The sequence below is a fragment of the Haemaphysalis longicornis genome, unplaced genomic scaffold, assembly GCF_048455015.1.
Source record: "Haemaphysalis longicornis isolate Haplotype H1 unplaced genomic scaffold, Haemaphysalis longicornis Haplotype H1 scaffold_2, whole genome shotgun sequence".
NCBI lineage: Eukaryota > Metazoa > Arthropoda > Arachnida > Ixodida > Ixodidae > Haemaphysalis > Haemaphysalis longicornis.
In genome coordinates, this window is record NW_027526295.1 from 279,812,918 (window position 1) to 279,837,438 (window position 24,521).

The following is a 24,521-nucleotide window of genomic DNA, read 5'->3' on the forward strand; positions in this document are numbered from 1 at the left end:
CGCCCGTGTGTCGAGATGAATTCAGCGCGCGTCTAAGACCCCACGCAGTCAAAATTGATTCGGAGCCCGCCACTACGACGTGCTCCATAGACCAGGTGTAGCTTTGGCGTGTTAAGCTCCCAAAATTTGGAATTGAACATCATTAATGTGTGACTGCGCAGCAGGTAGGCAACAGTTGTAACAGCCAGTAGCGACGGGGAAAAACGCGAACGAAATTTAAAGCAGGTAGCTTTATCTAGAGGCGCGAGATCTTTGGCAAGAAATAAAGCCAATGGCGCACCGTAGCAGTTCATCATCCAGAGAAGCTCGAACTAGAGTGGCAGGAAAAGCTATACTAAGCGTTATTTACAGCATTTCTTTGTCCTGCGGCAAATGCTATGTACGACAGACGGGGCGCTGCTTGAATGGCCGTCTGAGGGAGCACCGTGCAGCAGTGTCATCGCTTGCCGCGGGGGGCCACTTGGGCGACCATTGGAAGCCGTGTCCTGGTTGTGTTTCAGCATTTGATGCCACACGTGTTTTAAGGAGCGGGCGCGACCAAGTGTAGAGAGATTTGTGAGGTCTTCCTTATTCACAGGGAGGCAGATAACTTTACCAGCGTGCCTTTCATCGCTCTTACGGCGAAAGAGCTAAGCTTCTTTCAAGGGCGCATGCGCGTGACGTAGCTTGGTAGTGTGTGGTGGCACGCATCTGACTGTATATTGTTTCATTTCATTCGTAAGTTTTTTTTTTTTTTTTTCCTTTTAGCCTTGTCTGTTAGCGTTATCATATATTACGTGTCCCAAGTAAAGCTGCTCAGTTGAAGTCGAACAATTGTCCTGTTTGCTTCTCCCTATGTCCCTGTCTTTTTTCGCTGGTAAAATGGTCTAAGTCAACACCAACTAGCCCAACTTTCAGCTTAACTATACCAGAGTCCCTGAAGGACTCTGACTATACTAAGCCGGAAGCGTTTGCACTATAGGCGCTATGTGTGAGTGGCCGTTCGTGTCCAGAGCGAAGGTAAAATAGGCGGCAGACCGCAGCTCCCCTGTTCACACGGCTTCATTCCACCGCGGCGCGGTCCCTACCTCCGACGCCCTGTCCCTGGGCGTGCAACTCCGACGGGCCTGGCTCGCACATGTACGCGGAGCTCGAACCTGGCCTCCCCATTTCCGGGGCCGACAAGGAGGAGCAGCAGCAGCTCTTGCCCGCACCCGGGCAGGGTTGCGATCGGCGCCAGCTGGCTCCGCGTGGCCGCCACCCCGTTTCCCGTGGTCGTTTTTTTTTTTTTTTCCCAGCGTTTAGTTAGTTTTTCCTCATCCCGATGCGGCGTGTGCGGGTATAGCTCACAGCGGGCAGGTGGTAACGGGGCGGACAAAGAGTGCGGAGTCCGTCCGTATGGAGCGAAGCTAGAACGCGCTTTAATTGTGCTCGGAATGAAGTTCTCCGCCCCTGTGGGGCTGTCGATAAAAGCAATTACTTCGCTGTCGCTTTGCTATTTGGGGGCATTATTTGTGTCCGCCTGTATTATGCCGCGGATCGCTCGCAGAGGCGAGAAGAGCTCCGTGCGGTTCCTTATTTATTACGTATGACATCAAGGAAGCGACGGGCAGTTTCGGGCTGCGTAGCCTGTTTCAATACATTTTAGTTGAACTTTTATTTAAAGGTCGGCGTGGAAGGCAAATGCTGCGTACCGCGTCCACCGCCATTATTTTCGCTCCGCTTGCACTAACAGCGGACCCTTAGCATGATTGAATGAAAAAAAGCACAGCTTCGTGACTTCATCAGCCGTTGGAGCAGTCATTTGGGTCGGAGGGGTCGAATTTCTTGTCCCCCTCCTCTAGTCCCTTACTCTCCAGATGCAACGTTAACAAAAACCGCCATGACTGCATGGCTGAAACGTGCTGCCATTTTTCTACCGCTTAATTCCTTTTGTTTATATTTTATCGCCCTTGGTAGGGAGTTAACTGTTGCTCTGCGCCTGAACGCTGACGCATTAGCTGATTTAGGTGGATGGCGTGCTGCCTCACGTGTCCTCAGCGCAAATAAAAACTGCGGCAGCATTTTCACTAAGGTAAGAAGCTTGCGGTTGCATGAAATTTGTTCGTTTCAAATTTCGTAGAGTTTGCGAAGTGTCTACCACATATCATACACAGAAGACGCCGACGGAGCAAGGTTCAGATGGCTTCATGAAAAAAAAAACCGTTTATATATATATATATATATATATATATATATATATATATATATATATATATATATATATATGGAGTGCGCGCCTGCTGCTTATCACTGCGCACCTTGCACCGTCGTATATTCTTGTTGATCGTGCAATTCAAACTGGCAGGCGACTTCATATCACGGTCGCTTCCGAATGTCACTGTAGCACACCTGTGAGTTAATTAGCGTAATTAAAACTTGGTAGATTTATAGTTCTATATAGTGGACAAACGGCTTCTAATTTCCTTTAGGAAACTCATAGCAACCGGTTTCTCCACATATTTCCCAAACCAGGTGTGGCCGCCATGGTACGGCTGGGGAAGCGGCAGCGACATGTTTAATTTAAAAAGCTGATGGGGACATTTCTATGATGCGATAGAACTCGCCGCTATGTTTGTTTAAACGTGGAATATATATTTCAAGGAGTCGCAGCTCTGACACCGGAAAAGGTTTGTTCGTGACCTGTGCGCTGCAAACGTTCACGCACGCACATAAATTTTAAGTGTCGCGTTTTGATAATGTACATGTGTCAGATGTTTGTTCTGGAGTTGTCAGTACACTGAAATGTGCTACAAAGATATAGATTTGACGTTAGGACCGACATTAGACGCTTTGAATAGCTCGCACATTTTGGCTCTAGGAATTTGTCTTGCCAAATTGTCCACCCGGTCTATTTATTCGAAGGCGAGATCTATAAATTTATATACGCTTAGCAGTGGAGGTGAGTAATTGTCCGAAAAACGGCTTTAAGTGGTATAAAACGTCTGCCTGTATTAAAGCAAAGCTTTCTTTGGCACTTCAACCAGGCTGGGAGGAAGGCTGCCGCTGCTGCTTTCTGGCATCATGCGGCGCTGGCTTTCATCTTTTTTTTTTTCTTTTTTTTTTCAGTCGCTATCGAGATTATTGTACTCGATTACACATATACGCCATCATGACTGTTCGCTTGCACGCAGTGCGGATCGGCATAATTTGTGTGTTATGCGAGTAAACATTTTTGGTACGGCGTTCGCTACGATGGTGGTAAGTGTTACGTTTGCGGGTGTTTCTCTTCGTTTTGAAACACTATTAGGGCGGCAAGACCTGTTTCTCGGCTGGTAATTTCGCGAACGTGCAAGAACGCGTGTGCGCACGCGTGCAGGTTTCCTCCATTCCTGCCTTTGTGCGTACGTGCCGCATTTCGTTCCTGCCAGCGCGAGTAAAGCCATGTTTTTCTCAAGCGTACACACGAGGAAACGCCGGGCCGACAATTCTTAAATTGCTTTGGGACGCCTTCGATTCGTGTTTTCATCCTCCTTCGGAGCCAGACACGTACACATCCGCTGCGTAGCGCAGCGCTTTTGCGCGGGAAACGCCGGGAGAAATAAAATGGCAATAAAAGCGACATGAGTACGCTATAAAGAAGCGATTAAAGTGGCGTGGTCGAGGCAAGAGGAAGCGATCGGCGATTCAAACGAGCCACCGCGAGTGGAGCGAGCGAAGAAAGAAATTCACGGGCACGCAACGTCGACGTTGCGCCCATCGTAGTGGCCGGAAGGACGCTGCGTTACGTATCCGCGCTCGCATGTATCGAGCGCGCGGTACAAACAGCAGTTGGCCCAAGGGGACGGGGGAAAGGGCAGGCGGCAAGGTATTCATGAAGGAAGGGAAATTCCGCTGTGCGCTCCCCCTCCTCCCGTTTCCTGTTCCTCATCCCGAGCGGCCGCCACTTCACGTCTCCTGTGTTGTATCACGCTTGCATCCGCCGCATCCTTTCTCGAGAGTCATGCCCCCCCCCCCCTCCGTTTTCCTCGCTCCTGTACACATTCCCGCTGACCACGTGTGCCGGATGCCCGCGAACCAGCAGTGCGTGATCAGTTTACCTGGTGGAGATCTTACTTCTTGCGCCGCCGGCATCAAGGGGCCTCGGAGTCAATTCCTCGATGCTTGTTGGCCTCTGCAGACTGAACGCGCCGTTGTATATATACGTGGGGCACTGGCGGAGATTGGCACGGTCTTCGAGACCCTTATCGCGCTTGTTTTTTTCGCTTTCCTTGGCATCTCCCAATCTTGTGCCTCTTCTTGGCCGACCACCATCTTTCTTTTTCTCTCTCTGGGTTTTCTTTCCTTTCCGAGCGTGACTTCGCGTGATGAATGAGGAGGTTTCGGCGTGTTTGTCTCGGCTGTCTGTTGTTCCCCTCCATCGATCCTGCGGCCGTCGTGCCTCCGGGTGATCCTTTGGAGATCAGTTTTTACCTATAGCTGCTTAGGGCCATGTTTTAAATTGCGTAGCCCGGTGATGTTTGCGCCGCCTGCTGCCTTTTCTTCCCTCGTAAAAATCCGCTGTCGCACTGGTCGTTTCCTCCTCGTGCGACTTGCCGAATTGGGCTTCACCAGTATGCTAGGCTGTAATGTGGGTCGGTCCTACTGATGCTCCCCCCGTTGTAACGTCGGCGCCTTTTTAGGGCTGATGTCTGAAACGTAAACTGAGCAAGCGTTGAGCCAGAAACCCCCGCGTTCCCATCGCCCTCTTTTGGAGTGAGCCACAACTGTGGGATCGTATTAAATTTATACGTTCCTCGCTCTGTTTTCTAGGCAGGCGTGGTCTCCAGTTTGTTTTAAAGACTTTTGTGCCCGAAAATTTTTTTGGTCCGTCTGTCTGTCTGTCTGACTCTCGATTCAGACGTTTGGCCAAAAGTTAAAGGTATACCTAAACGAGAGGTTTACATAGGCAAAACTTTTCCGAACCACTAAAATCTTGAAACACACTACATACATGCCAGCCTTGTTCAAGAAAAAGAAAACATCAGGCACATTTGAGGCAAAATATCAATTTATGATTGATATTTGCAGTGTTCTTTGCAGTGCAGTATACATTACTGCTTGATTTTTGCGATGGGAAATAAAAAAATACGCCTTTAAAAACAATGTTCTGACCCAAAATACAGACACGCTTGCGCCCGTGGGTCGTGCCTCGTGGCGGTCTTCCAAGAAGCGTGGCTTCCGCGATCGGCACGGCGGCGCGCCGCCGGCAGCTGATCGCGGAGGCTACGCAAGAAATCCCACGCTAACGGAAGGTTCGTGTAGATGGTGCGAGCAGTGGAACGCGCGAAAATTGAATTGACTGTAGGAAACTTCCACCGTGTTTATCCTGAGAGGAGCGAAAGGGAGCCGAAGAACAGGAGAGGTGGCCCTTAGGAGAGAAGAGAGGCATTTACTCTGCGGAGGCGGCAGAAGACTACGGTCTTTCGACATTTGCAGCGAAGAGAGCAGATACGTGGCCAATTTTTTAAAGGGACATGGCAGACAAGGCGGATTTCTTGGGTTTTACGGGGAAATTTATTTAACGTTAGCTCGGCGACGTAAAATGGCCCCTTTAGAAAAATTTGGAAATCAAATTTCTGTTATTCCATTAGTCTTTCCGTTATTTATTATTGCGTGTGGCCTTGCTAAATGCATCACAAATAGTGCTCTGTATCAGCTCTCGTAAAACTGTCATCAGTTACCGGGAGCAATTTGTTCGCATGTATGTATTGACTGACAACTGTGTTTTTTCAACTGTCAGCTGTAAACTGTCGCTATCAACTGTCGCGATCACCCGCCGCGGTGGCTCAGTGGCTAAGGCGTTGCGCTGCTGAGCACGAGGTCGCGGGTTCGATTCCCGGCTGCGGCGACAGCTTTTCTGATGGAGGCGAAAAGCAAAAACGCCCGTGTGTTCGAGATTGCGGCGCGCGTTAAAGATCCCCAGGTGGCTGAAATTAATCCGGAGCCCTCCAGTACGGCGCGCCTCATCGCCTACGTTGCGTCGGCGCGTTAAACCCTACCATCAATCAACTTTCGCGATCAAGTCGTAGTGCTCGCAACGGCCCATATTTGCACCAAATATGGTATACTTGTGAACAATGCGCCTTTACCTGTACCGATATATACATTATATCATATCATACGCACTAAACTTTTTTACACCCTTTTTGGCTGAAAAGGGTGTAAAAATCTTGTCCCAAGGCTAACACCCTTTTTTAGGGTGTTCAGCCTCACACCTTTTTTTTTAAGGTGATGGCATGCGCAGTGGCAATGTGAATCGGCGGAGCGCGCAGCATTCAACACAAACAATCAATGCGCACAAGTTACAGTTGAAACACAAATGAATTGAGCAAGGAAACCAACGGGATGCAAGCGGTAGAGGGAGTGCATACTTACTTTGCTGTTCTTGCTTTTATATCCAGCAGAGGAAAGCCCCCCGATCGAGTCGGTGGGCTTGTCGCAAAAAACAGATATTTTAGCGCTAATTTTGAAACTACGGCTTTTACTATGAGAATATACAAATGAACACATGGATTTGCAAACACTTTTTAATTACAATGTAGTTTTTGTTCCATAACTTCTATAATTTCATTAAATACCAAACAAATCTTCCCCGCCACCTCAACACCCTTCAAAAAGGGTGTAACACCTTTTTCCCAGAAGGGTGTAAAGCTACAAATTGGGGTGTTCGAAACTAAGAAAAAGAGCGTAAAGAAAAAAAGGGTGTAAGGAAAGACCGCCAACTAAGAAAAGGTGAAGAGACCTCCAACTTTGGAGGCATTTTGTACCTGTTTGCACGGGTGGACTGAACATTTTCTACAAGGGGGGGGGGGTGTTTTGTACCTCAAGATGTTTAAACAATATGAATTGGCATAATTTATTACCAGTGAAGCTCTTTAAGCTTGACCTAGTTTCGGTGGCGTTAGCAAAAAATACAAAGAAAAAACTGCGGCACATGTAAAGGGTGCACCACCGCAGATAGGGTATTATAACAGGTATGCGCACCTCTCACTGTACCCTTTAAAAGGTACTAGTCTTTTTTTGGATTTTAAACGGCAAAAAAAAAATTCACCCCACCTCCCCGAAGGGAATCGTGAGGAAATGCGAATGCATTTATTTTGCGCGAGAGTGCGCGGAATTTATAATTAATGAGGAGACGGTAATTTGTAGCGTAACCATTTATTTAACACCTGTTTGTGTTGTCGTTGTACTTGACGGCCACGATCACTGCCTTGTGGTCGGTAAAGTGCACAGTCAAAGGGTCTTTGAGAAGCATGCGGGCGTGGAAGAGTGGGGCGAGCGTCGAGAGGAGAAGCACCGAAGCACCGCGCCTACCCTCGCCTACACTCTCCCACACACGCGGGAGCTCCGGCGAGCTCCCGCGATGCGAGCGCCCTCACACGCCCGAGCGCGCTCCTCCTCTCCACTCACTCGCCGCTGATCCGCCCGCACCACCTGCTCCGGTTGCTAGGGGAGAGGAGGAGAGCGCGCTCGCAGCTGTTGCTATGGGAGAGGGGGTGAGAGCGGAGAGATAACACCTGCGGGTGCGTGGACGCCGCACGGCGCCTGACATGGCTCGACTAAGAAATGCATTCGCATTTAAAAAATTGGCGCAGCTTGCAATAGTGGTGCAAGGCTGGAGAAACAGCATAGCTGGGGGCCGACCTAGCTTGTTTTCCTCCTTGGATCCCCTGGCAGTTGGGGGGGACACTGGAACAGACTTGTAAAATCCGGTTAAACTTGGCCTCACCCCTGAGCGGTCATCGTAGCTTAGCAAGAACAGTGCAAAGCTGAGTAAACATAACAAAACTTAGCAACACCGGAATAAACTAGGTCGACCCCCAGCTCCGCTGTTCTTTTTTTGCAACTGAACACCTATTTCACGTCGTTTCAACAACCTACAGAGAGCCAAGCGTGTTGCAGTCGGTAAACACCCTTTTCGCCACACGACTATAGTCTTTAATTTTGAAGGTTCAAATTGGTGTTTGACGTGCCAAAACTAAACTTGGGGCATGAGGTCCACCGCATGTGGAAACGAGCGATCATTGCATACGAGCAATTTTTTTTTGCGCTTGAAAATTTCTTGCGAGTAGAGAAGTTAATGAGGGGACGTGTTCTTCTTTACAGTGCTATTATGCATCCCAACATGGCCTTATTTAATCAACAGCTGAACACCTTTTTCACGCCCTTTCAACAACCTCAGAAAAACCAAGGGTGTTGAAGTTGATCAACACCCTTTTATTTTCACACAAAAATGGTTTAGAGCTAGGAAAAGAGTGTTGAGATTCAAGAAAAAGGGTGTAAAGGCCTCGCAGCACCTTTTTTCCACTTATGCTACTCCCTTTTTGGCTAAAAGGGTGTAAAAAAGTTTAGTGTGTATAGCAGCGGCGGTAGGTCTATGGAGAGGCTTCGCCCTGCAGTTCACATAAATATGTTGATTATGATGTTGACACTTATGGTGGTCAAGACGGTGTTGGTTGATTTTAAATTTGTGGCCGTTCATGACCAAGCTAACACGAATTGAAATATGGAGCCTTCTGCGGTACCTCTGTGAAGTTTATACAGTCAAGAATGACTTCCATCAGCTTCCATGTAACGGATTGTTTTTCACGTTGTGGGGTTCACAATAAAGTTAATAATCTTGAAACCCTGTTTCACGATATATATATATATATATATATATATATATATATATATATATATATGTATATAACGTGCGTCCAAACACTCTCTCATCAGCATCGTCTCACCCACGCATCGTTTGGTGTCGTCATCGTATCCCTGGCCTCGCGCGATCATAATCATCATCAAAGTTCGTTAGTTGTGTTGGCTGCTTGGATAAGACCCCTGGAATAAACGCCGCCCTGCCAGGTCTGCTTCCCTGCTTTCCTCTCTGAATATATATATATTCAGATAAGATAATATAACAACTTTTGCAAGAAGCGAACGACGATGCAGGCGAACGCCGCTTCGTCCTGGTTTCCTCTTGAAGTTTACCTCGTTCGTTGCGAGCTGACGCTAGACACGCACACCTCTACAACAAATATAACGCAGGTCTTGTCAAGGGAGCGTTCCTGTTTCTGGTCGTTTAGTAGGGCCTGAACAAAAGGGAACTTGATTTGTGTAGCATTACCCAACCAAGTCTTTACTTCATAAAACTTGTGTAAACTTCCTGCTCCACAAAAACAAACCTATCATCATCACTTCATAAAACTTAGTGCTGATGATTTCCCCGCGTTATGAAACCCTAGGGAGTTGCGAACATATTTCTTTAGGCACCTCGATTTACATACGAGGTTTGTTGGTTTTTCAAAAGCGTTCGACGAACTTTTTGCGTATATTTGCCGTTTTTTGTTTTTCTACCTCAGGGCGCATCTAAACAAATAGCTACCGTGAAAACTTCCTTCTCCGCACAAACCATTCAGTGGCATAGCAAACCGAAAAAGAAGAAAAGTCGGTGTGATAAAACGCAAGCTGTGACTTCTGAAAATTCCCATGTTTTCCTGCCGGCGCCGGGAACCTCCATACCGATGCGCCGCGCGTACTCGGGAAAAAGAAAAACGGCTCAACATTGTTATTGCAGCCTGAAACCTTATTTTTCTTGCTTTTTGTTGTACACTTAGGGATACGGTTCTGCTTGCTGGCACTGTATATAGCCTTTCCTCAAAGCTGTGTCGATCACCCGCCGCGGTGGCTCAGTGGCTAAGGCGTTGCGCTGCTGAGCACGAGGTCGCGGGCTCGATTCCCGGCCGCGGCGGCGGCTTTTCCGATGGAGGCGAAAAGCAAAAACGACCGTGTGTACGAGATTTCGGCGCACGATAAAGATCCCCAGGTGGTCAAAATTAATCCGGAGCCCTCCACTACGGCGCGCCTCATCGCCTGCGTTGCGTCGGCGCGTTAAACCCCACAATCAATCAATCAATCAATCAATCAATCAATCAATCAATCAAGCTGTGTCGATCAATCAAAGACCGACGCTAAGCAGAAAGCCTCTGATAAATTGTTATAGCGGTACAGTTATGGTTCTATGATACTTATAGTGCCTGGCTACAGCCTCTTGTCGGGCGCGCGGGAGAAGTTTGCCTTGCAATAACGATGCTCTGTTAATCACTTCTCGCCATAGCGATAGCGACGATGGATCCGCGCAGTTGACCGCTGTTGCAAGGTGTAGCTATGCGGAAGGAGAATCTTCGTCGCGACTCATGGCGGGGTCGTGCCTCCACGTCGATGACTTTCCCCCTTTCGGAGTAAGCCTGAGGTCTTGCCTCCGTTCCAGACTTGTTGCACTCATTGTGCCCTTGTATCCGCGCCCGCAGAACCGCGGCAAGGGGCTGGACATGAATGTGCAGAACGTGTGGAAGCGGAACATCACGGGGCGCGGCGTGGTCGTCACCATACTGGACGACGGCCTTGAAAAGGACCACCCGGACCTTGTCGAGAACTACGTGAGTGCTCTGACGTCGGCGTGAAAGTCTTTCCTTTTTTAAAGGGGGGAACTTAAAAGATTGAGAAAATAATAGCAAACAAATTGCCAACTAATATTAATATCAAACAAAATTACTAAATAACAAATCATTGCAAACAAAAAACCCAAAAACAAAAAAAAATGGCTCGTGGTTGATCCAGCGCTTGAAAATCACCCCCGTAACAAAAATTTCCGGGAGGGGGGACGCCCCCCCCCCTCTCCTCCTGTATACGCCAGTGGCGGGGAAATAGGATGCCGCTGTAGAGCGAGATTTGACTTGATGTCGATGCGGGGAGTGGCCTGGACCGGTCTCGTAACTGAATGGACGCACGCATATAAAGTGCGTCTTCGTTTTCGCTATGTGCGCTGCCTTGTAAGTGCGGCAGCAGCCGATGTTCTGGCGTGGTAACCCCGCCTGCCTTTTGGCTGTCAGTAGCAGCGTACAAATTGCGCGCTGACGTCTGCTGCCGCTCATCTCACCCTCGCTTCCAGGATCCCCAGGCCAGCTGGGACATGAACAACCACGATCCTGATCCTCAACCGAGATACGACCTGGTCGACTCGAATCGGTACGTATATACTACACGCACGCACTGCAGGCACGCCTCCTCCGTCACGGCCCCTCAAGGCTTCCCCTTCTTTCTTTCGAAGGCCCCCTTCCTTCCGACTCGCGTGCGGCGAGCCCCCTACCATCCTGCATGCTCCCGCGTGCCACGTAAATTGTTTGCGCATTCGCCTTCGTCGGTGGGCACGTCATGTCACGCAGTTTCCTGATACCAGCCATTGCTTGTTTCCAAATTTTGTTTTGTTTTGTTTTTCCTGCTCTGCCTTCCGTCTGCGTCTTCTTTGACCCTATTTACCTCCGTTTTTCGCGTTCATGCTTTGCCCCTTGGGGCTGCGTCGGCCGAGGTCGGGGAACTCGCCTGCCGCCGTCGACAACAGCGCGGTTGTTCTTCTGGCGATATATATATATATATATATATATATATATATACAGAAACAAACGCCGGCAGTCTACTACAACGCCAAAGAAGGCATAGGGGGAATGGTTAGACTATTTTTTACCGTTAGTGACGTTACATTATTTTTTTTATTATTAAATATGTGAGAAAGAAAGAAAGAAAAACACGCGCCCAGAGTGGGGACCGAACCCACGCCAAAGTCCCCACTCTGGGCGCGTGTTTTTCTTTCTTTCTTTCTCACATATTTAATAATAAAAAAAATAATGTAACGTCACTAACGGTAAAAAATAGTCTAACCATTCCCCTATGCCTTCTTTGGCGTTGTAGACTGCCGGCGTTTGTTTCTGTATTTTCTAACGAGCCCCTCATTTCCAAACCCTATATATATATATATATATATATCAATGTTGCAGTCGTCATTGCCAGTGCTATTCGGCTTTTTTCGAAATATTTTAATAGGGCCGAATGACGTGTGCTTGTCACGTTTCTTTGATTCATTGATAAATAAGCGAAAATATAAGTCGAGAAAAAATCCGCCGTTTTCCGGGAGCGGGACTCGAACCCACATCTCCGCATAACCGGTGCGGTGCGTTCACCATTACGCTATCCCCACAGCGGCTTCTCTCTCGACTTTAAAGCGGGGGTTTATATTTACAAGAGCTCTGAGGCCGGTCAACTAGCGCCGCCCCTCGACTACCGCGGGAGACGTAGAACGTCTTCTTTCCCAGCGGCCGCCACGTAGAACGTGGTCGGAGGTCGGGGTTAGCAATTGGCATATCCGAACTGCTGGAGCCAGTGCCTCGTAATGCATGTAGCAGAACAGAGAGATACGGGACGAGGGACTCGGTAAAGATACATATCAATGTTGCAGTCGTCATTGCCAGTGCTATTCGGCTTTTTTCGAAATATTTTAATAGGGCCGAATTACGTGTGCTTGTCACGTTTCTTTGATTCATTGATAAATAAGCGAAAATATAAGTCGAGAAAAAATCCGCCGTTTTCCGGGAGCGGGACTCGAACCCACATCTCCGCATAACCAGTGCGGTGCGTTCACCATTACGCTATCCCCACAGCGGCTTCTCTCTCGACTTTAAAGCGGGGGTTTATATTTACAAGAGCTCTGAGGCCGGTCAACTAGCGCCGCCCCTCGACTACCGCGGGAGACGTAGAACGTCTTCTTTCCCAGCGGCCGCCACGTAGAACGTGGTCGGAGGTCGGGGTTAGCAATTGGCATATCCGAACTGCTGGAGCCAGTGCCTCGTAATGCATGTAGCAGAACAGAGAGATACGGGACGAGGGACTCGGTAAAGATACATATCAATGTTGCAGTCGTCATTGCCAGTGCTATTCGGCTTTTTTCGAAATATTGCTAACCCCGACCTCCGACCACGTTCTACGTGGCGGCCGCTGGGAAAGAAGACGTTCTACGTCTCCCGCGGTAGTCGAGGGGCGGCGCTAGTTGACCGGCCTCAGAGCTCTTGTAAATATAAACCCCCGCTTTAAAGTCGAGAGAGAAGCCGCTGTGGGGATAGCGTAATGGTGAACGCACCGCACCGGTTATGCGGAGATGTGGGTTCGAGTCCCGCTCCCGGAAAACGGCGGATTTTTTCTCGACTTATATTTTCGCTTATTTATCAATGAATCAAAGAAACGTGACAAGCACACGTCATTCGGCCCTATTAAAATATTTCGAAAAAAGCCGAATAGCACTGGCAATGACGACTGCAACATTGATATGTATCTTTACCGAGTCCCTCGTCCCGTATCTCTCTGTTCTGCTACATGCATTACGAGGCACTGGCTCCAGCAGTTCGGATATGCCAATTGCTAACCCCGACCTCCGACCACGTTCTACGTGGCGGCCGCTGGGAAAGACGTTCTACGTCTCCCGCGGTAGTCGAGGGGCGGCGCTAGTTGACCGGCCTCAGAGCTCTTGTAAATATAAACCCCCGCTTTAAAGTCGAGAGAGAAGCCGCTGTGGGGATAGCGTAATGGTGAACGCACCGCACCGGTTATGCGGAGATGTGGGTTCGAGTCCCGCTCCCGGAAAACGGCGGATTTTTTCTCGACTTATATTTTCGCTTATTTATCAATGAATCAAAGAAACGTGACAAGCACACGTCATTCGGCCCTATTAAAATATTTCGAAAAAAGCCGAATAGCACTGGCAATGACGACTGCAACATTGATATGTATCTTTACCGAGTCCCTCGTCCCGTATCTCTCTGTTCTGCTATATATATATATATATATATATATATATATATATATATATATATATATATATACTTCTGCGCACTGACGCTTGCACACATGTTCCTAACACGAGCGGGTCCCGTTGGTTCCTCCGGATGGGAATGAGGCCGCTTTGAAACGCCGTAGGCTGCCGTTTGCGGTTCTGCCTGCGCGAAAAGTCCGAACTCACGCACCGCTGCACGCCGGAGGACCACCCACACTGCACTGGCACAAGCGATGACGGCCACTTTGACGGGTGCCTGTTATCGCTTGCTTCGTCGCGGAACTCTTAGTAGATGACTTGCCGTTCGCATTTCGGCCGCGTTTTCAGTCGTTATTGCCGAACTCGCCCTAAACTTGCGTTATCGCCGGTGGCAGTGGCGGCACGCGCCAAGGCGGCTTCATCGCGTTCCCGCATTTGACATACCTGCATTTTGCGCGTTCATGACTGGAGCAGTGTAGGCCATAGTGTTCTACTCTGGCAGTGGAACCCGGCCACATTGAAAATGGACTCGAGGTAAAGGGCAAAAGTTGTTTGAGGAGTCGGTGAGTTCTTGCTGCCGACGTAAAGGAGAGTGAAGAAGAAAAACAACAACAACAAGAAAGCAGCAGAAAGGTGACTATTTTCGGCGCTTGTAGAGAAGCTCTCAGTAAAGCTTTCTGTTGCTAAATAACTGGTCACGTCTTCGAGTGTGTGCTACGGTGACTGTTTTTATGAAAGGCTTATCGTCGCCGTTCCGACCGGTGGCGTGGTATTACACAGGCCCAGTCGTATCTTTGTTGTCCGGTGTTCCTTTCTGTTTTATTTTTTATGTACTTTTTATTTGAAACAATATTAGTCATATTTTCGCAATAAGAACGATCTGCAGTTGCGCTTTTGGTTATTTCGGGCCGTGTAGGTTCCATGGCCAATTTGTGCTTTGCCTTTTTCTGTGCTTGCTTGGGGTCAAGCCCTGGTTGTAGAAGAAAGGAGGGGGCCCAATGGAGCCGCGTGACTGGGCGGGCGCTTTTCAACTCGCCCCTTGCCTCCTTCCAGGCACGGCACCCGCTGCGCGGGCGAAGTGGCGGCCGTGAAGAACAATTCAATCTGTGCGGTTGGCGTGGCCTTCGGTGCGGGCATCGGAGGTGAGTTGTGCTTGCCCCGGCATTGCGACGCGCACGCGAAGCACTCGTTTCCTTTTCGCGGTGTTTGCCGTTACGGGTAAAATGTCGGCGTTCAGACACGTCTGCGCCATTATCGCAATTACCTATTCGAGAGTGCGGTCGGAAGCGCTCGCGCAACTCGGTTCATGTTTTCCCGGGGATTCCAGGCGGCGATCGTCATCATCGCCGGTTGCAAGGCTTGCCTTCAAAGGGTGCTTCACAGCAAGTGCCCTTGTGCTGAGGTGAAGCTAACAAAGCAGCGCGTGAAACCACTGTCGTTTCAGATAACGCTGTAGCAGTTTATTAGAACTATTATTGATGCGTAGCATTCTTTGCCAAGTACCTCCACAGCCGCTACCCAGTAATGCCCTGCATTTCCACAAGAATGCAGATATCGCGGAAGTTCTATCTGTAATCGTTATAATGGTGTAAATTGAGATAACTGGTCGCACGAAATATTGAAAAACTAAAAAATAAAAATAAATATAACAAAATTAAGGAAAATGGTGAATGGTGTAACGCCCTGCATTTCCACATAAATGCAGATTTCGCGAAAGTTCCAAATGTAATCTTTGCAATAACGTAAATAAGGATAATTGGTCAAACGAAATTTTGAAAAACTAAAATAAGAAATATTTAAAAATTACGGAAAATGGCAAGACGTATAACGCATGGCATTTCCACAATAATGCAGATTTCGCGAAAGTTCCACATGTAGTCATTATAATGTGTAGATAGAGAATGTTGGTCGAACGAAATTTTGAGAAAATAACCAAAATATAAAAAAAAATGTGGAAAATGGCAAATCGTATAACGACCTGCATTTCCACAATAATGCAGAGTTTGCGGAAGCTCCACCTATAATCGTTATATTAGCGCAAATGAGATAATCAATAGAAAGAAATTTTGAAACAATAAAAAAATGAGAAAAATATAAGAAATTATGGAAAATGGCGAACAGTGTAACGCCCTGCGTTTCCACAGTAATGCACATTTCCCGAAGGTTCCACTTCTAATCGTTATAATAGCGTAAATGGAGGCAGGATAGGTCGGGCAGGATTAAGAAAAACGAAAAATGTGGCTGGAAAAAACTCACTCAGGACAATCGGCATAGGAATGCTACGCATTAGTAGACAACTCTCTGAATTTCTGCAGAATTTCTTAAATAAAATTTTTATACCAATTTTTAAACTGGTTTAATTAATAAACCAGTGTTGAATAATCGCATTACATTCGTTTAATCGTCTGCCCGTTTTTTTTTTAATTCTCCATCTCTCTCATACACACTTTGAGAGAGCATAAACTTGTTATTGAGAACACATTGAATTGAGTCTTATTCGCACTTTGAATGTTCTTGTAACTCGCATCCAACTGGAAGGTTTTCACTTGATTATTTTTATCAGCTGCAGTGCTTTGTGCCGAACGAACTGGAAAGGTGTTCGGAGATGCGAATGTAGAACATTAAAGAGCCGGTTATTAACTAGGCCTTTTTTTGTGTGAAAGTACAGAAAAGTCTAGTGTACAAAAACATAGAAGACCAGAAATGTGCATACATTTCTTGGGCTGCGGAGGAAATCCATAAAACCCTATCCCTTTGTCTAAATGGTGAAAAGGGCTATCAAAATTTAGTGAGCCGTATTGATACTGAACGTTCTTGCCCATTCTTCCTGCCTTCTACGTCCTGTTCTTAGGGTACTCCAGTGTCAGGTTCCCAGCATACAGCATAGGTATTTATTTCTAACTGTACTGATTCTCAGGAGTAGGATAGCATACCTTTTTTTCTGCTGTCAGCCTCCGTGCTACGTCTTGCTGTCATTATTTCTTTTTTACAGTGACAGCCGCTAATGGTAGACACACATCGGAGTTTTGTGTGTTGGCGTGCGTTTTGCCGGAAGTACATGTAAAGGATGCTTCACTGCAATTGTATTCACATTGAGGGAAAGCCAACCTAATGAAAGAGTACATGATTGGGCTGAATGCATAATTACGCACGGATACACGCTTACGTTGTTATTCGTCAGCAGTACACTCCTATCGTGTGTATCCTCCCAACAAGTGCCCAGTTTTGGTGTGCAGGGTTAATTTATCAGAACAGCCTCCTGTCTCAGCTTGATTGAGTAGTTGCGGGAAGGGCATAGATACCACAGCGTGAGGGCACCTCTTATATTCAACCCCTCCCACTTAAACATGCATGATTTGCTTTCGACCTTACTGGTAGCTGTGAACTAACGTGCACCTACGCTGTCATCTGGTTATGCAGCCACTGAGCTATTGGTTGTAAGGAGCTCCACTGCGTGAGACTGCAAGTAACTTTTGTAAGAGATCAGTAAGCCTGTAGTGTAGCTGGTGCAGATAGGCCTCTGGGCGTCTAAACTTTCCGCTCATTCCTGTGTGCATGTGCAACCAGGTTTGCCTGGCAGAATGAGAGGTGGGCTGCTGCATACTGTGCAGCGGCAGCAACTGAAAAGCATCAATGCTTAATGTTAATGCGTATTTATGAACTCGGCGCCTACTGGAGGCAACACTGGGGTTTTACACTACGTGGTAAACTGCTCTCAGAAATCAAAGCGCAGGGGATTCCCCTCACTTCCCTCAGTTGAGTGATTTGAGTGATGGACTCCCATGGCCTCTCTCTCTCTCTCTCTCTGCGACAGGCGTGCGCATGCTTGACGGAGACGTGACGGACGTGGTGGAGGCGCGGTCGCTGGCGCTCAACAACCAGCACATCGACGTGTACAGCGCCTCGTGGGGCCCCGACGACGACGGCAAGACGGTGGACGGCCCCGGGGAGCTGGCCACGCGGGCGTTCCGCGAGGGCATCGAGCGCGGCCGGGGGGGCCTCGGCTCCATCTTTGTGTGGGCCTCGGGCAACGGCGGCCGGGAGCGGGACAACTGCAACTGCGACGGCTACACCAACGCCATCTGGACGCTGTCCATCAGCAGCGCCACCGAGAACGGCCTGGTGCCCTGGTACAGCGAGGCCTGCTCCTCCACCCTGGCCACCACCTACAGCTCGGGCTCCACGGGCGAGCGCCAGATCGTGCGTCCCTTGCTCGGCTCGTTTCCTTTTCGAGAGGATAGCCTTTCTCGGGCTACTTAAACGCGAAAGCTTTGATCTGTCTGTCTGCAAGTCTGTGTGTCCCTCGATTCAGCCGCCTGGCCGAAAGGTCAATTCTTGAATGAGAGGTTTATACAGGAAAAACGTTTCCAAACCACTAAATCTGGAAGCAGATTTCATACTTGCGAACAAGAATAAGAAAAAAAAAACATTAGGCATATCTGGGGCAAACATCAGTACATAACTGTGTTCTTTAATTGCAGTGTTCTTTAACTAAAAATACACATCTGCTTGATTTTTACAATAAAAAATTTAAAAAATACGCATTAAAAACAATGTTTTGACCCCAACAAACACAGAGCACTCACGCCCGAGCCTAAACCCTGTGGCAGCATTGCAAGAAGTTCAACAGAAACAGCGGGTTCCATTAGATGGCACACGAGCAGTGGAACGCAGTATTATTGAACTGACGTGAACAAAGCTCTGGGACTGCATTTATTGTGGGAGGAGAGACACGGGAGGTGAAGGAAGAGCTTGAGATAGACGATGGAGAGAAGGCAGGCGTTTACATGGCACGGGTGGCAGAAGACTATCGGCAACATTTGCAGCGAAGTGAGCAGATACACATCCAACTTTTTCCTTTTAAATGTGAATTCATTTATTAGTCGGGGGTTGTCTTGCGTCCATCGAGCTGCATGCGCCTGCATTCCTCCAGCGCGAGCGCACGTGAGCGCGCGCCTCGTAGTTCTGCCTTCGTCGTCGTCGTCGTCGTAAATGCGAATGCATTTCTTAGTCGGGGGTTGTCGTGCTCCGTCGGCGTGCGCCCGCAGGTGTTCTCTCCGCGCTCAATGCCGAACGCATGCGCTTGAAGCGAGCTGTACTAGTTTGCTCGAAGCGGCAAGGACGGCGAGTACTGCGGTGTTAGTCTCGTGTGTAACGTGTATGGGAACTTGATATCGCACGCCGTTGCCACGTCTCCCGTTCGAGACGTGTCTCCGTACAAGGACTTGTACACCCTTGCCTACACCGGAGACGGAGTCTTTGTGGTGACCGTGTACCTCGCGCCCAACCTCGCTCGAGACGCCGTTGCCGCGCAGCTGGACGCGGCTATGGAAAGTGTGCGTGTGCGCTCCAAACCCTCTGACCCCATAGTCTTGGTTGGCGACTTCAACGTAGACGTGCGCAAGAAGAGTGGCGAGTGGCTGGTTGAGTACATGCAGACCAGGCACTCTATGCATTGTCTCTCTGCCGGCTTCGACACGTGCTTCACTACCATTCACGGGAGTTGCATTGATCTGGTCTTTACGCGAAACTGTGACGCGCGTATGCTTCCCAAAGACCCTTTGACCGTGCACTTTAGCGATCACAAGGTAGTGATTGTGGCCGTCAGGTACAACGATAACACAAACAGGTGCTGATGAATAAATGATTACGTTCACACTCACATCATTAATTACGCCATTACTCGCAACACACTCATCGGTGCACCCAATGCATTCGCATTTCTGCACGATTCCCTTCGGGGAGGTGCGGGGGAATTTTTTCGATCCTTCCCTGTCCCCCTGCTAGGGATGGATTTTGTAGCACTTGAGGAATAGGGTTATCCTGGTTGGTGTGCATTGGGGGTGGGAGAGGGGTACATCCAGGGGAGGATCCAGGTCTTTCGGGGGGAGAGGCGAGCTTCTATTAGTGATGATAATGGTGATGAGGTGGAGGTCGAGGATAGTAGCCTCTTTTATTTGCCGAAATTTCAGAAAACCAAAATTAAGATATAAAAAAAATCACGGAGTACACTTTTTCTGTGGCTTTGAGGGGTCATCTTCTTAGGGGTATAAATTCGAAAATTGAAGGAGGGGGGTCAGGACATCCTAACCACCTTTGGATCTGCCAATGGGCGTATCGCATACACACCATTCATTTTGACATGGTGCGTGTGGAAAGGAAGGCAATCCTCTTCACACGCAGCAATCTTGCATGTTGAACTTTTTTGCTTCATTGATTTGAGTAGAAAATGTTTCATACAAACTAGCATTTCATTCCCAACTATTGCCATTCACAAGCTGTATAACAGCTATCATATATTGCATGCATTACTCGTGCCAAAATGAAAAATGACGACTGAAAAATTCGTGACATCAGGTGGCTAGTCTCGATGGGTATCAGAACAGTGCTTTGAAAGGGCTAAAAGGCTTGAAAATTAGTCTTTATTAGGTTTATTGGCTAGAAATTGTTATTTTCTAGACCTAACGCTGTTTCACTGGAGGGCTGGAGAAAAACTAATTGCAGGATTTAACACTTCCTGCTGTAGTGTAGTTAGTGGGATGCTCAAAGGGCAGCGCACGGGCCTGTCGCGTTTACTCTCCCCTTTTCTCTTCCCACCAGATCACGACAGACTTGCACCACGGCTGCACCTCCACCCACACTGGAACGTCGGCCTCAGCTCCTTTGGCGGCTGGCATCTGTGCGCTTGCACTGGAAGCAAAGTGAGTGGCCACTCTCCCATTCCGACACGTTCATTGGGCACAGGGAGCAGGTCATCTCAGCCCCCCTTGCACCTCTTAAAGGCCAACTGCACTCAAAATTTCGACTTCTTGAAAACCCTATTTCCTTATAGTCTGCTTAAAAAGAAAGCAACATGCAAAATACAACAGCTGAAATACGCACGTGGACGCCGCAAGCGGCCAGCAAAAATCGGCGATTTTGAAACCGAAACCGAGGAGAGCGCGGCCATTGCTGTGACGTTGCAGCCGTCCAGCGAGCGGCCGGACGGTCACCAGTTCGGAAGAATGTCTGCGCGCAAGCTCTATGCGCGCACGGGGCAGCAGAGCTCGACCGGTTCTCCCGCTGCGTGGCTGGCCAGAGGAAAAAGCCACCGTCGGCTGGAACGTCACAGGCGCGTCATGGCTGTTTACGCGATCCGCCGGCAGGTGCAGAGTGGTCTGCGGCGGAGCCTTTTTAAACGCTTCTGACTGATTAACGAGGCGTTTCACGGGGCTACCACTTGTGTATCAGCTTATTTGGGGGTACTTACTACGCATTAAAAACAAATTTGGCCGAGGTGAAATTTGAGTGCAGTTGGCCTTTAAATGGGCCATGGGAGCGAAATACAAGTTGCGTTCATTAAAAAGACTGCTTTGTCTTAATAACAATGATAGCAATTTTATCACAAACTTCAAGGAAATAACTGAGGTATTGCCGTATTTAGTATTCAATTATAAGGCAATCACGATTACAAGGCGAGGGTGCAGTTTGGAGAGTAAAAAAATCGCCGTATATATATATATATATATATATATATATATATATATATATATATATATATATATATATATATATATATATATATATATGTGTGTGTGTGTGTATATGCGTATATATGTATATGTGTATGTATTGAGCTTTGAATATAATGCGGGGTATGACTTTGAGATTACGGATTTTAGAAAAAAACCACGCCTTATATTTGAACAAATACGGTAAAGAAAATGTATGAAGCAGTGTTGACTCCCCAGTCACTTTCCAGCGATTTCTCAATGACATCTTAGAGCCTTGTTTGTGCGATTGGCGGCCGTCGACCAAGGCCACTGCCAGGAAGCACGACTGGAAAATTGCAGTGGGGCCTCTAGTTCCGTTTGATTGCGCAGCTTGAATGCTAACGTGCAGTTTACACACTGGTAACTATGCTTTTAGTTCTAACCGGTATTACGTCACGCCTGCCCATACTGCATCACCGTAGTGCGAAATTAGTTTTCTTTCTTGTGCTTTTTTTTTTGCATCTTCATTGCTGGAATTGCACGGCGTGAGTTGCAAAAATCTAATTCTTTTAAGCTGCACAAAGCTGCAATTTGTCTTCGTGGCACCTTTAATGCTACTTAACCTTGTTTTCTGGTTCTTCTTTGGGTTCCTTCCTAACCCATGGCAGGCTCGCCTTGTTTAATTTATGCAGAGTTGAACCTCGGAAGTTGAATTTCGGCATATGTCCATGCATAATCATTTATTTCAATGTTTGCTTTGAAGCAATGCTTTATTTTCTATTGTTACTTTTAGGGCACCATCAGCAGCATTGTCTTGTGGTTTGGTTTCATCGTTGAAATATCATGTGTCTGTTGTTTCGATAGTGCTTGTGACATTCAGAAAGGGGTACGCCTTGAGAGCAGGCTCCTAAAAATAAACCCCTGAATGCATCACATCACTGTCTCTGCGTAAGTGTTCAGAAAACCTTGACAACTACTGCCAAGAATGCCAACGGGAGAATTGCTTGCTTGAAAAAATTAACGAGGTTAGAAGTGGATGCTAAAGACCTCTAGCAACTGCTAGAGTTGTGTTTCCGGCACCGTGAATTGTCATTTGAAGTCTGTTTCCCGTGCCTCATTGGCTTTCGAAATCCCCCTCTTTTATAGAGGAGAGCAGCTGTAGCAAAAGTAAGAAATGGGAGATTTTTTTTTTTTTTTTTGAAAGATGCTTTGAAAAGAGGGAAGATTATTCTGAATGCCGAAATGAATTGTCTGCATCTCCTGGCATTTTACAGTAGTTTTGCTTATGCATCAGTCACCTCAGTGTTCCTTTACGGAACCTTTTCACATGGTGTTGGGCTGTTGGTACAATTTACCGGCTGCACCTAACAGGGTGCACGCAATATGGTTGTGTCATCAATGCGTTTCTCTTTCTCTGCAGCCGCCGGCTAACGTGGAGAGACATGCAACACATAGTTGTTCGCACTGCCAAGCCCGCCAACTTGCGCACGAGTGACTGGCAGAAGAACGGAGTGGGTCGAAACGGTGAGTAGCTGCTAGCCGTGTTTTCACCCTGGTTAGCGCAAGGTGCGCCAAGCTAAGAACCCGGAGAAAGGGGCCGAGCTGTGCAAGTGCAACCAGGCTGTTCCCCGAGGCTGTTTCCTGAGGCTGAATCCTCTGCTTGATTGGCCACCAGCAGTGAACCATTGGCTCAAAGCCCATCTTATCCATTTCTGTGGTGCCGCTGTTTGTGAAAAACTTGTCGGCCAATAAAAGGTGACCTGTTCTCTGCGGTGGTTGTTGTTGTCGTTGCAGTGAGCCACTCGTTTGGATATGGCTTGATGGATGCGGATGCCATGGTGGTTTTGGCCAAAAGGTGGACTACTGTGCCCCAGCAGAAAACCTGCATGTTTCGAGCTCTGCCCATGGACAAGTGAGTGTTCAGTAATTACTTCGTTTTTTTCAGTACAGTATAGCCTTCTCAGAACAATCTTACGGGGAGTCCAAAATTGGTCCGCTGTGTTTGGTTTTCGTGGAGTTTCGTAAAGCTCCATGTTTCTGCCCAAGAACTAAGTTTTCTTATTGTCCCTGTTATCACTTTATGGAATGAAGCTACATTATCGAACATGCACTTTTACACTTTTGTTTGAAAGTGCATGTTCTTGATGATGGGCAGCATTTCACACACACTATCCTGTTTGTCATGCATAAAGATTATGAAAATTTGTGCCTCCTTTTCTATCTTTCGGCTTGCTCATATCTAATTCCTAAAGCTCAAAACAAACGTGCTGCGTCAGCTGCAAGCACTCTAACGCGGAAATACAGTGGAAAAGTGCCACATCCAACACCAACTGTAGCTTGCTGCAATTAATTTGCTTCTGTTTTCTGGATATTACGAAGTATGTTAAAGCACCGAGAGCATTGTTAAATGCAAAGTGCTGTGGATTTTTCAATTTTTTTCCAAGCTGTCATTCAAGTGGCTTTCAGAGAAGCCTCCTTCTTGGTAGTTTTTGACTTTCTTCACAGTATTCATTGACATTTGCTGTGTTATGTCTCTGTAATCACTTTGTTCTGTGCAGCCATCACTATTGTACAGTAAAACCCCGTTGATACGTTCTCGGTTAATACGATTTCCCGGTTACAACGCTGTCTATTGTGAACACTAAAAATTCCCCATAGTACGTTTCTTACCAGATAGTGCATTTTTCCGGATTGTGCGTTTCTTCCTCGCTTTTTTTTTTGAACGCATCAACAAGGTTCTACTGTAGAGGGAAGCTGGCACCTGCTGTGTAGCCATCTATCTATGGCCACCTTTGTGGATGTTTTGAAGTGGATGCCATGCAATTCTGAGCAGGCAGTGAACAGGTCTCGTCTACACGCACGCTTTCCTCCTCCACCTCCTCCTTTCCTTCCCCTCTTCCGAATTTGCAGAGTGATTGCGCCCAAGAGTCACGTGGAGCTAAAACTGAATGTGAACTGTGAAAATGTCCACTTTCTGGAGCATGTTCAAGCGAAGGTCACGTTGTCTGCGACACGGAGGGGTGACCTGCACATTTACCTCACCTCGCCTGCAGGAACAAGGTGAGCAGGGCACGGGGCAACCTGGCTCCTTCTTTTGCTCTAATTCTACCGAGTTGCGCTCGAGCCTTATCATTTCAAAAGTTCAGTTACTTGTCCATTGCGCAGCATGTAAAGCATGGCATGATTGAAGACATTGCACTGATTGACGCTTGTGAAGGTTGAAAAATTGGGGAATTCATTACTCTTCCCTTCCCGTTACTGGAGTCCACAGCCAGGGTATGCTCGCAAGGCAACCAGCGTTCACACTAAGCCAAGTGTACTTGGGAAATTATTTGCACGTCTCTGTCAAAACTTGTGCACTGCTGCTTGCTTTTTTTCTCATGCAGTACCTTTTATGTCAAACCTGGGAAAATGTAAAACCAGGT

General features: G+C 47.7%; 1 protein-coding gene across 2 annotated transcripts in view; it reads left to right on the forward strand.

The window, feature by feature from the left end:
* The window catches only part of LOC144170756 (proprotein convertase subtilisin/kexin type 4-like), a 215,056-nt gene that overhangs the window by 168,316 nt on the left and 22,219 nt on the right, over positions 1-24,521 (forward strand). For both annotated transcript variants that reach the window (XM_077700740.1, XM_077700741.1), the window contains exons 4-11: positions 10,296-10,424; positions 10,937-11,013; positions 14,678-14,766; positions 17,439-17,824; positions 20,225-20,325; positions 22,517-22,620; positions 22,891-23,008; positions 24,007-24,156. In XM_077700740.1, the coding sequence (XP_077556866.1) occupies positions 10,296-10,424; positions 10,937-11,013; positions 14,678-14,766; positions 17,439-17,824; positions 20,225-20,325; positions 22,517-22,620; positions 22,891-23,008; positions 24,007-24,156 (1,154 nt within the window). The remainder of the gene's footprint in view (positions 1-10,295; positions 10,425-10,936; positions 11,014-14,677; positions 14,767-17,438; positions 17,825-20,224; positions 20,326-22,516; positions 22,621-22,890; positions 23,009-24,006; positions 24,157-24,521) is intronic.